The sequence below is a fragment of the Chinchilla lanigera genome, unplaced genomic scaffold (genome assembly GCF_000276665.1).
Source record: "Chinchilla lanigera isolate Chin_1 unplaced genomic scaffold, ChiLan1.0 scaffold00018, whole genome shotgun sequence".
Taxonomy (NCBI): domain Eukaryota; kingdom Metazoa; phylum Chordata; class Mammalia; order Rodentia; family Chinchillidae; genus Chinchilla; species Chinchilla lanigera.
In genome coordinates, this window is record NW_004955419.1 from 27182953 (window position 1) to 27195657 (window position 12705).

Here is a 12705-nt window from a genome sequence, read left to right on the forward strand (position 1 = left end):
AGTTTCTCCTATAAAGAGCCAGGTAAATACATGAGACATTTCATGATCTACTGTCTCTTTTGTAGCTACTCAGCTCTGCTTTATAGAATGACAATACCTATGGACAAATATGTAAATGAGTGCATATGGCTGTGTTCCCATAAATCTTTCTTTATAAAACAGACAGTGGGCAAAATCTGTAATTTCTTACTCTCTGCTCTCAACAACAATGGGAGGTGACATTTAGAAATGTCATTTCTATCATTGACCTGGCAAACAGTTGTAACCCAGGTTCTGGTCACCTCAAGTGGCTTATATGATATTTCCCCCATTTTACGGATAAGGAAACTGGCTCAGCAGCGTCAGAGGATTTGCCCAACATCACACAATTCGTTAGTTCACCTCAAACTCAGATCTGACTCCAGAACCAAGTGTTTGACCATTTCGGGTGCCTTTGCTCCCGTCTCTGATGACACAGAGTGCAGTGCTGAGAGCCACCCAGCTCAGACAGGTCTGCATGTGATGACATCAGTGAATGCTGACCTAACCCAGGGAGAAGCTGGGGCAACTGTTGAGGAGTAACCTGAAAAGGGAGGGAAGAAATGGTAAAGCTGTAATGCAGGAGACCTCTAGGGCTGGACACAGCATGGACAAGTTCCTGGGGGCTCACACAGCCCTGGGTCCAACTACAGAGGCATCTCCCAGCCTGTCTTTGGAGTCCAAAACTGCTTGGACATTTCTTCCTTTTCCCTCTGTTTCTGAAGGCCTTTGGAGTTTTCTGATTCCCTGGGAGGACAAGGGTTAAACAAAGTTTTGACAAAGCATCACCGGTTCGCTGGATCCTTCCCGAGGATTCAAATACAGGCCTCTGTCAGTGCCCCGGGCCCGGGTAAAGTGGTTCTGGTGGATTTGATCTTTTGAGCAGTAACTCAGCAACACTTTCTTTTTGTTTTCTTTATATCCAGCCATAGAGAGGCCTTTTGAGTTTCTGTTTCTCTCTTTAAAATGGCCTTACTCATCAAGAGCCGGACTGGGTAATATTTCTGATGCTTCTGTTTCAGTTTCATCTTTCCATGAGTCTTTTCCAGAACAAGTTTGTCACACTCACTTCTAGCTGTATGGTAGCTGGAGGTGAGGAACATCACTGAGTAAAGTCCAGGCGAGCTCTCGGGCTGGCAGTGTTTGTTCACAGGCCCCTTCCTCTCAACACATGTAAAGTGGGTGGGACTCTCACAGCACTGGACAGGTATCCCAGGCTTCAAAGAGGGCTGGGCAGGAGTTCACTTTCTTCTTTTTACATACCTTCATCTCCAGTCATCAAAATTTAAGTACTTACCTGTATGCCAAGGCTGGTAGGTCCCCAGGATTCACAAATAAACACACAGGCTTCCTTCTGTCTGAGGGTTTCCACTCCACTGAGGAAAGCAGGTGTATATGCGATGTAACACTGCACCTGGCCAGTGCTGCAGGTATGTGAGGGCATGAACTCCAGAGAAAAGAGGAATTTCACTCAAATCTAGGCTTCACCTCTCAATAGCTTTATCACATTGAGTCAGTTACTGAAAGCACACGCATAGACCTCAGTTGCTTCATCTGCAAAATGGGAATAGTAATAGCACCCTCCCTTACATGGTATGATACATGTGAAACCATCATCTTAGGGGTAGGCACAGAGTAACTGTTCATTAAACATTAGCTGTGGTTCTCACTGTTGCTACCAGTATTGTTGCATTTAATAATTAAAAATATAGTTAATATTGGGGGCTGGGGATTTAGCTCAGTGGCATAGCACCTGCCTGGCAAGTGCGAGGTCATGAGTTTGATTCCTGGTACTGGAAAAAATAATAATAATAATAATAATATAATTAATATGAACAAAGTGCTCTGGAAATAATCAGTTCTTCTGGGGAAATCAAAAGGGACATCCTTGGGGAAGTGACAATTGATCTAGATTTTTAAGGATAATTAGCAGTTTGCCAGGCAGAAAGAATAGGGTGTTCTAGACCAAAGGGCCAGCACCTACAAAGACCTGAAGGGTAAGAATCACAGCATGGCTAGAGACTAGCAATGGCCACATTTCAACAAAGGGTACGTGTGTGTTTAGGAAACTGGTGGGCCAGCCTTGTGAAAGCACTTGAATGTCAAAAAGAGGAGCTTGACTTGGTTTACCTGTGGGTGGTGAAGAGTCTCCAGACCCTCACGCTGGGGACTTGTGATTCAGTCATTACTCTGTCCCAGCCTCTCAGTTGCAACCTGGACACATCTCACATGTACCTGTCCCCTTTGTAGATCATCAAGGACCAGAAGCTGCTTGTGATCGTGGGGGGCATGCTACTGATTGACCTATGCATCCTGATCTGCTGGCAAGCTGTGGACCCCCTGCGAAGGACGGTGGAGAGGTACAGCATGGAGGTAAGTGGGCAGCAAGCAGGAGAGAGACCTGCAGGGTGCACACGGCTTCGGACAGGGCACAGGGAGGTGTGCACTGCCAGACTGCACCACTCCGTATCAGGAGCACCTCCTTAATTGCAGCTGCTTCTGTCTGGACATATATCATTCTAGGAAGGACAGATACAAGGTATTGTGAAATAATTTAATATTGATATTAATATATGCAGAATTAAGAGGAGATGTTGGACTGCTTAAGAATATACTCTCATATATTGTAAAAGTCCCCATTTACATGGTGCTTCATAGGAGAAGTTTCACTGCATTTGTAGCCTTTCATTAAGGGAAGTCTCTTAAGCAGTGCTCCTATGGAATAAGCGTTCAGACAGCTCCTCTGGTTACTATGTGATGTTCAACATAACGAACAATATACTTCTTTTCATGCAGCTGTTAAGATAAAGAACCTTGCTTAAAAGCCTTGTGTTAAGCCTTGCCCTGCACTCACACTGTTCTTCCCAGGATGCTCCAGGTTGAGAAAGGCTGAGACACTTAGAAGCCAGGGCTTTGTTGGCTTTCTCAGATTCCTCCTGGAATAGCTTCAGATGCCTTTGTGAGACAGAGAAGGCTGTACTGTATGTGCTGCTTGGTATACTTTCCATTCAGGATAGCAAATTCTAAGAAGACAATAAGGACCTCCATTTCTCTCTGCATTATTAGGGAAAGTTTTTAGTGGAACTTGGTATGTATTCTTACCACAAATGTACTCATTGGGTACGAGTTTTATCTTTCTATACAAGAAGATTTTCAGGCAAATAAAAATTACCCAACTTCATTTATGTTAGGACAGACAGACTTTACTCATCCCAGTAAGGAGTTGTGCAATCAGAGAACGCCATTTAGGAAGCAGATTTAGGACTGGGCCCCTCCAGCTTGCCACCCTCCTGTGTACATCTTGTAGGAAGCAGGATACCAGACAGGCATGACTGGAACTTCAAAGACAGAGCTGACACTGGCTTTGCCCATGGGTCAAGGGGGAAGGAGCCGAGTTCATTCAGATTTTCCAGAGAAGAGGTGACATCTGGTCACCATTCATCATGCGATTAGCAAAAGAGCACATCACTGCCCAATCAGTCCCAGGAGAATTCCCTGCCCATCACCAGGATTTAGAGTTGCAGACAGATGTCAACACTAGGAATAATCTGGGGTGAAAATGAAAATGACAACAGCCAGGATAGTAGGGATGGTGTCGATGATGATTGGTTGTAGTGATGATAGCAATGGTGATGATGACGATGATGGCAATGATAGCTGGAACTATGTGTTACTCACTCTTCACAACAATTCTATGCAGTATGTCCCTTGGCCAACCCCATTTTACTGCTGAGGAAACCCCATTTTACTGCTGTCTGGCCTTCGTTCCTTCTGTCCTGCAACTATGACTGCTGCTATTGATGGCTGTGCATAGAGCCTAAACACATTCCAGACCTTCCAACACAACAGTTCTCAAACTGAGGAGCCCTCGGGTACCATCGAAGGGCCTTTCTGCACAGATGAGGAAACTGAGTCTGGGAGGGAGAGGGCCCTGTTCAGGGCTCAGAGTGTATCTCTGTATTTTCCTCTGGTATCTGCTGAGATTTCTCTCTGAACCTTTTCTGGCTGGCTCCTCTTTTCCTACTCTTATTTTAAGGTTGCCCTGTTGCTCTGTTGCTATGGTAACAGAACTCTTTGATGTGTGGACACATGTCCCTGCTGGTTTATTGATGTTTTTCTACCAAAGTATGCCAAGCTGTCCACTGGTTTCCTACAGACCCTCTTCCATTGGGTACAGTGCAATGGGTGAGCAATGCACCCAGGGGATGAGATATCCTATGGTCTCCTTCATGGGACCATTTTTCCCTGGGCCCTCAGCTGGGGAGAAAGTCTAGGCTTGGGGGGAGGTATTAGAGGTCTTTGTGGTCCATAGCCCTTCACATCCCCCAAGCACCCTGGTTTGCTGTGAACTCTCTGAATACCCTAGGATTCCAGGCAAGGACCTTGCTCTGTATCTGATTTCCAAGCTTTTGTACATACCATGCCCCTCTGGAACCTTCTCTACCAAATAATATGCTTGGCACCGGATCCCCTGCTGTGGAAATGTGTCTCCTGGTTCACTGGCCCCACCAGAGTGCCTGCCCTGCCTGCTTCCTTCCCCAGCTTCCTCAGGCTCCCAAGCACAGCCCTGCCCCATGCCCACTGGCCCAGCACCTTCCACAGGGAAGTGGGGGATCGTGGCAGCCTTGGCCCTTGATCTCACAGTAAGGAGTTGTGCAATCAGAGAACTGGAGGAGTGGATTAAACATGTGGGCAAATCAGCACTATTACTTTAGATCGCATAGAGTCTGAATCACAGTTAAAGGTAAATAAATAGGACAAAGAGTTTAAGAATAACAGGAAGTACCCACAGAAGGGATTCTCCTCCAGGGTGAATGAAAATCCCCTGGAGTCAGCGAAAGGCAGCCCAGCTCTGCATCCTCATTCCTTTCCATGTAATTAATATTGATACAGCACTTGCCACATGCCAGGAACTGTTCTGTATGTTTTATAAGTACTAACTCGTTGCATTTAACCATAAGAACACTGTGAGGTAGAAGATATTATTTTCTTCATTTTACACATGAAGAAACTGAAGTTCAGAGTTCAGCAACTTACCTAAGGTCACACAGCCAGTGAGTGGTGCAGGTTGGATTCAAATAAAGGCGGTCTTCTCTCAACCATGCTGCCTGAGGAGGGGAGAAAGGACCTGAGTTCTGCTTTCTCCACTCCCTCTCCCTTTCAGGGAGCAGACTGACGTTTGACTGTGGCTTTTAAACCCGACCCCATAGCCTCTGTGTCACTGCCAAGCCTCCAGCGGTGGCTCCTCATGACCACCCTACCCCAGTCTTAGCCTGCCTGTGAGCCCCAGATTAACTCCACTCTCACCCCCATGGAGTCAACAGGAGCTAACACACAGCATGAGCCCTCTCTGCTTCAAGCCTTTGCGGGACTCCAGAGCAGCCATGGTGTATGACATGTGGTCCTGACCTCAGGGGCTTTCTGAACAATAGAGGGGACAGACAAGACCATGGCTAAGTCACGCCCCACACAAGACAGCATCCTGGGGAGAGCTCAAGATGCTGGGGAGCCCAAAGGAAGCCCCCAGTCTGGCCTCCTCAGGTCAGAGAAGGCTTCTCCCCTGAGAGCTGAGGAGGGGCACCCAGGCAAAGGAGGTGGGCGTGGTATTCAGGCTGGGCGGGAGCATTTGGAGAGCAGGCGGCTTACCTTGGTGACCAAGCGCTGGGAGGACTCAGGGCAATGGAAGGCTCGCATGGTTGAGAAGCTGGTGCCCTGGCACAGTCGCTTGGAAGGCAGGCTGGTGTGCACGTGCTGCACTCCCCTGAGAACATGTGTGCCTGGGGAGACCCCAGCATGTATGTTCACAGCAACACTGGGAGTGTCCCAAGTGTGCCTCCACAGCAGAATGGACACACACAAGAAGGCACTTTCAACAAAGGGACACTATGCAGCTGGAGACGTGGATGTTCCACTCCCAGGCACATCAGCTTGGCTGAATCTCGACTACATGACAGTGAGCAAAAACAGCAAATTACAGATGACACCCAAAGGGGTTTTTTTGTATACTTAAAGTTCAAACGCTGGGGAACACCAAATATTATTTAAAGATATATACAGGGGTAGTAGAACAGTTTTTACAAAGAATGAAAAAGAAAGTAATTGGTAATAAAGAATTCAAGATTGTGGTCACTTCGTGGTGGGTGGGGTGGGAGGATGTCATTGGCAAAGATGTACAGGACCTGTAAGGGTCTGGAAAGGCTACTCTTCAAATTATACAGGCATGTTTTATCTACTTTTCAAAAGTATGATGCGCGTCACTTTAAAATGTGTCATATTTGTAGGTTATTTCACAAAGCAGTATACGGTAGTATTAGATTTATAGAAAATAACAAAAATGCTAAATTTCCATATATTTCCCACACCTCCCACATGCAGTTTTCCCTCTTATGAACATTTTGCATTGTGTGGTACACTTGTTAAAATAATGAACTAATATTGATATCCTACTCTTCACTTAAGTCTGTAGTTTACAGTAGGGTTCGCTGTTTGTGTTGTACAGTTCTGCTTTGCCAAATGCATAATGTCATGTGTGTACCTTTCTAGTGTAAAACATAACACATTCACTGTCGTCAGTGTCCCTGAGCCTTTCCCCAGGCAGCCACCAATCCAGTTTTTCCTTTTCCAGAATGTCATATAATTGGAATCATGCAGTATATAGCCTTTTTAGCCTGGCTTCTTCTACTTAGTAATGTGTATTTAATCTTCGATGTCTTTGCATAGTTTGATAGTTCATTTCTTTTTAATAATGATTAATATGTCCTTGTATAGCTGTACCAGTTTGTTTATCCATTCAGCCACTGAAGGGCAGATTTTGGCAATTATGAGTAAAGCTGCTGTCAGGATTTATGAGTAGACCTCTATGTAAACCTAAGTATATAATTCACTGGAGCAACTCTGTAAGAGAGTAAGTGTTATATAAAATTGTTTCTTTGGTTTTGTAAGAAACTGCCAAACTGTCATCCGAAGTGGCTGTACCATTTTGCATTTACAGCAATTACTAGAAGTTTCTGTAGCTCCATCTCTTTGTCAGTTTGGTGTTGTCAGTGTTTGAATTTTGGCCATTCTAATAGATGTGCACTGGGATCACCCTGTTGTTTTAATTTGTAATCTCTCAATGATATGTGATATTGAGTATTTTTCATCTGGTTATTTACCACCTGTATAAAATTTTTAGTGAAATATCTGTTCAGATCAATTGCCCACTTTTAAATTATATTATTTGTTTTCTTTTTGTGAATTTTAGGAGTGCTTTGTGTATTTTTAGATACAAGCCCTTTATCAGACATGCATTTTGCAAGTATTTTTGCTCAGTCTGTAGCTTATCTTTTCATTCTCTCAACATTGTCTCTTGCAGAGCTGAACTTTTTAATTTTAATAGTCTAACATTTAAGTTTCCCCTTCATGGATCATTGCTGAACTAAGAATGTAGCTCAGTGGTAAGTACTTGCCTAATATATACAAGGTCCTGGGTTTGATCCCCAGTACTGCAACAAACTAAAAACTCATTGTCAAAACCAAAGTCACCTAGATTTTCTCCTGTTATCTTCTAGTCTTCTAGGAATTTTGTGGTTTGGCATTTTACGTTTAAGTAAATGGTCCATTCTGAGTTAGTTGTGAAAAATACAAAGTCTCTGTCTAGATTCACTTTTGTGCCTATGGATGTTCAGTTGTTTCACCACCATTTGGTAAAACCCTTGTCCTTTCTCCATTGGGTTGCCTAGGCATCTTTATAACAAGATCAGTTGACTCATTGTATGGATCCATTTCTGTGGTCTAGTCTCTTCTATTATATACTGTCTACTTTTTCACAAATACCACACTATTTTAATTCCTATAGCTTTATAGAAAATCTTGAAGTCAGGGAGTGTCAGTCCTCCAACTTTGTTCTTCAGTGCTGCACTGCCACTTCTTGGTCTTATGTCTGTGTAAACTTTACAGTCAGTTTGTTGCAGAGAGTTTGACTGGTATTACATTATCTCTAAGATCAAGCTGGGAAGCACTGATATCTCTACAATATTGAGTCTTCCTATCCATGAACATGGAATATATCTCCATTTTTTTGAATCTTCTTAGACTTTCTTCAGTTTTCTAGATTTCCTCATGTAGATGTTGTACATAATTTGTTAGATTTATATGTTACATTTTATGTGGATAATAAATATGTTTTAATTTCAAATTCCAATTGCTCATTTCCAGTATATAGGAAAGCAGCTGACTTTTGTTTATTAACCTAGTACCCTGCAGCAGTTTTTGTGTTGATTCTTTGGGTCTTTCCGCATAGTCAATAATATCATCTGCAAACAAACACACTTATATTTCTTCCTGCTCAATCTGTACACCTTTCATTTCCTTTTCTTGACTTGCTATATTGGAAAAGACTTCCAGTGCTGTATGAGAGTGGTGGGACAGGACATCTTCACTTTTTTCCCAATCTTAGGGAGAAAGCATCTAGTTTCTCATCATTAAACATATAGGTGTATCTTTGTTCTTTAAAAAAAGTTTTAAAAACAACACTATGAAATATTTCTGATGACCAAAGTTGAAGGTGCCTTTGGGGAGGTGACAGGAAGGATAAATGATGGCACAGGCAGAGCCCAGATTGCTAGGGGCCCTGTGTGTTAAGCAGAGGAGTTTAAACTTCAAAATTAAAGAGATTTAATCACAGGAGTGACATGCTCATATTTTCCCTGGCTGCAGGGTGAGAACAGATGGAAGGGTGAGGCTGGAGGCCCAGAGATGGCTAGATGTTTTGCAATAATTCAGGCAGGAGCTGATGGTGACCTAAAACAGAGCAGTGGGAGTGCAGACAGAGAAGTGAATGTTTTTGATGAGTATTTAGGAAGCAGATGTGACAAAACTTATAACCAATTGACACTAAATGGTGAATAAAAGAAGATAGCAAAGCCATGACCAGATTTCTTCCTGGGTGGTGGATGGCGACCTCTTCATCAAGGCAAGGTGCAAAATGAGAAGTGGATTTGGGAGGAAATGTAGGGGGCTCATTGATGGTCATAAATTTGAGATGCCTCAGGGCCTTCAGAGTTAATGGGCCCAGAAGGGGGGATGCAGGATCCTAGAGCACAGGAGAGTAACTTGTCCATAGAGAGACATTTGTGGGGAGGAAGTTAGCACAGTGAGGATGGGAGTCGTGAGAATGTGTGCGTAGACCCAGAGATAGCAGGTTCAGTGAGGAGCCAAGAAGTCCTGCCTGGAGCCCCCTGAGTGGTCATGAATACCTAAAGAGGAGCCAGGGAAGGAGACTCCAAAGTGGTAATCAGAAAGGCAGACACAGAAGACAGCCATCCATGCAGGCAGGGATAGGAAAGAAAGCTCCCACTGGTAGAAGAACAAATGTGAGCCATCCGTATGTGGGGAGAATATGAAGAAGGGAGAGGTCCCCAGACACAATGCTCCAGTCCAAGGCAAGGACTGTCAGATGTCCCAGGATCTGGCTTGTGCTCAGCGTTCCCACATGGCATCTCAGCTCTGCCTTTGCTTTGCAGCCTGACAGAAAGATTGGCTGTTTCTGCAGATACAGCAGGTGTGGATAAACTTGCCAAGTATGTTAAAAAGGTTTGTAAAATATGTTTTGTATTCTTGGAAAAAAAGGAAAATAACTTTTTTGAGCACCTACGCAACTAGTGGTAATGGTGAGTGGGTGCTGGGCATATGGATCAGGAGCTTATAGAGAGGTGTAGGTTGGAGATGGGGGCTTAGATGCATCGACACATGGGCAACATCAAAAGCCCCAGGTAAGGATATCCAGGAAGGGCATAGTGATGGAGCAGAGGAGGGGACCAAATACTAATCCAGGATCACACTGGTGTTTGGAATCCAGGGAGACGGGGGGAGGGGAGATAGCAAAGGAGACCTGGCAGAAGCCCAGAGATGGATAGGAAGAAATCAGATGAGTTTGGTGTCTTGGAAAACAAATGAAAAAAGTGTTTCAAAGACAAACTTTTGATCAACCAGATCAAGCACTGCTTTCAGATCAAGAACTGAGAATGTCCATGTGTATACATTCACACATATGGGGTTATTTTTTTCTTTTACAGGAAATAAGTTGAGATACTGTCACCCAAAAGTAAACTCAGTGTGTAATGATGATGTAGAGATAGCCTGTTATCCTAGGTGAAGGGTTATTTTTGCCAAGCCCTCGTTCTGTACCGGGCCACCATGTATGCCTCCACCTGACCATCCCCAAATAGTCTTGATATAGAGAAACATGGTCAACAGTGCTCAAAGTCACAAACTCTGAACATCCAGGCAAGCCACAGGGTCCACCATGGCAGCATTCCAGGCCACTTCCACACTCTGAAGTGTCCCCATCTGCTTGCCAGGCAAGTGGTAAAAAGACAGGGAACCACGTGCCTTCCTGTCACCCACAGGAGATATATGTGTAGCATACACTTTCACAAATGGTGGAGGACTGGTCCCCATGGGCTGTCAAGAATTCTCTACACTCTGGTTTCTGTAGCTCTTTGGCTGTCCTGATAGTAATCAAGTAAAGGACAGATTGGGGCATAGGGGTTCAAATTTCCCTCCATATTCCCTGATCTTTCCATGGAAGCAATTTTCTTTCCATAGAAGCAAATGAGGAATTTGGAATCATGACTCTGCACTTGGCTTTGAAATGAGTGGCTTATACCAGTTATGTTTCTATGGAAACAGATATTGGAAGATACAAACACATGGAGTTTTAAATAACTTTAACTCTTATCTTCTACCTCCCTCTATAGTTGCTCTGGGAAAAAAAAAAAAAGCCTAAAGCCGGCATTTTCAGGAAACAGCTGGTATCTTCACGAAGCTTGTTCAAGCCCTTATTGCACTATTCATTGTGAAATAAAGAGATAGCAGAATGGCCAGGGTTCAGGACCAGGCCCATTTTGTTCTGTGAGATGTTCACAGACAGTCTAGTGGCCCAAGGCTTTTGAGGGTAAGAGTCGCACTCCAAGCAGTGAGTCATCACTGCTAAGGCTACCAGCCCTAAACAGTGGAATAGATTTTTGTCACTAATGGTCACCCATGGTGTCCAGCCAGAAGCAGACCACAGTCCATGATTCAGCCAGGTCTTCCTGTCAGTTCATTACCCAAAGGCCACCTGAGCCTGGCTAAGTCCTCTGAGGGAAGGCTTCACCATCTGAACTTCTATGTCATTCTTCTATTTTAAACCCTGTCCATCAGCTAGAGGAGGGTTTAAACTCTACACTCCCTTGTAGAGGTCAGGAGGCCTTTGATAATCTGGCCCAGTTACCTCCCCACTCCCATCTCTCATAATCCCCTTCCTCCTTCCTGTGCTCAGCTACTCAGCACTATTAGTACTTCTCCAAAGCATCACACTCTCCTCCTCTATGCCTTTCTGCCCTCCACCCAGAGCACTCTTCTTCCCACCCCAGTATGTCTGCCTTACATGTCAGATTTCTACTTGACCTTTGAGAGGCAGCATAGAAGAATTGTCCCCAAGAGACTTTGAGCCACATAGGTAGCCTTGAAGGCCTCTGTCCTGCACATTCATCTCACCCTGTTGGTCCCTCGTTCTGGTCACAGCACTGGTAATTGTCTGTGCACCTGTCCTCCCTTGTCTGTGACCTCTTCAGAGGCCAAGGCCATCTGTGTGTCCCCAGCACCCACAGCCAGGGCCTGGCTCAAAGCAAGTGCTTGATAAATATTTATTGAATAAATTGTTCCTTCCACCTGGAACTCTCTCCCCATGCCTCCATATGTCCAAATTCAACCCATCTGTCTGGGCCCATTAAGCTGGCTTCTCAAGGAAATCTCTTTGCCTAGTTGCAATTTAATTTAGTATTACACCCTCACCTTTCACCAAAGACCCACTTCTGGGACAGAGGCTGCCAAATGAGGAATGATTCAGCATCTTCTATTAAGTACTGTGGTTCGGTTGGTGACTTAATATCCCTGAGATAAAAATCCATGCAATAGATCCCCAAGGAATGCTGTGTGAGGAAATGGGAAGTGCTCGCCCATGAACTTGTTTCTACTTCCTTCCTGTCTTCTATCAGGCCATCAGAATGCATAAACTACTCTATTTTCTTTTTAACCTTGGCTGCCAGAAAGCTGAAACCAAATTCAGCACTCAGGAGCAATAACCATCTTATCTCGGATTTCTGGAGGATTATCTCATCTTCTGATCGTTTGTCTTTATTTTTAACTGTCCTGGTGTGTATGGGCACTTATTGTGTGCTGCCTCTGGCCCTTTGGGAGAGGAAGCAAGGTGTAAATTCCAGATTAAGTTATTAAAATGAGAAATTAAAGGGAGATTTAATTGGAATGGTATGCAGAGAGACATTTTAAGGGTGTCCACAGACACTGGCCTCCTGGCTCAGATCCCAGCTTGGCCCAGCTCAGCTCTGCCATTAGCTCTGTGGGCACAGATGTGAGTGGGCTCCGAGAGTGGGCAAGTACTCTGCCAGCCACAGCTACCTTTCAGGAGCCCTTCAGATTCAGAGGCAGCTTACATACATGAGAGCCTGCGGTGTATTGTATCTTCCTCCTCAGCTTTCCTGGTGCCTTTTGAGGTACTCCTGCGGGCAAGACGCTCTACAGAACAAGAAGCCAAGACACAGTGCCACAGCTCTGGGACAGCCATGAAGCTGAAATTCTCTATCTCTGTCTACACAGTGCTCTCCAAGAGATGGGAGCCTTCCAAATTTGATTACTTTTCTCCCA

The 12705-nt window shown here is 44.5% G+C and overlaps 1 protein-coding gene across 1 annotated transcript in view; it reads left to right on the forward strand.

Annotated features, from left to right (window-relative positions):
- Positions 1–12705, forward strand: part of Gabbr2 (gamma-aminobutyric acid (GABA) B receptor, 2) — a 369184-nt gene that overhangs the window by 310219 nt on the left and 46260 nt on the right. The window contains exon 13 of the mRNA XM_005382826.2: positions 2269–2391. Within this exon, the coding sequence (XP_005382883.1) occupies positions 2269–2391 (123 nt within the window). The remainder of the gene's footprint in view (positions 1–2268; positions 2392–12705) is intronic.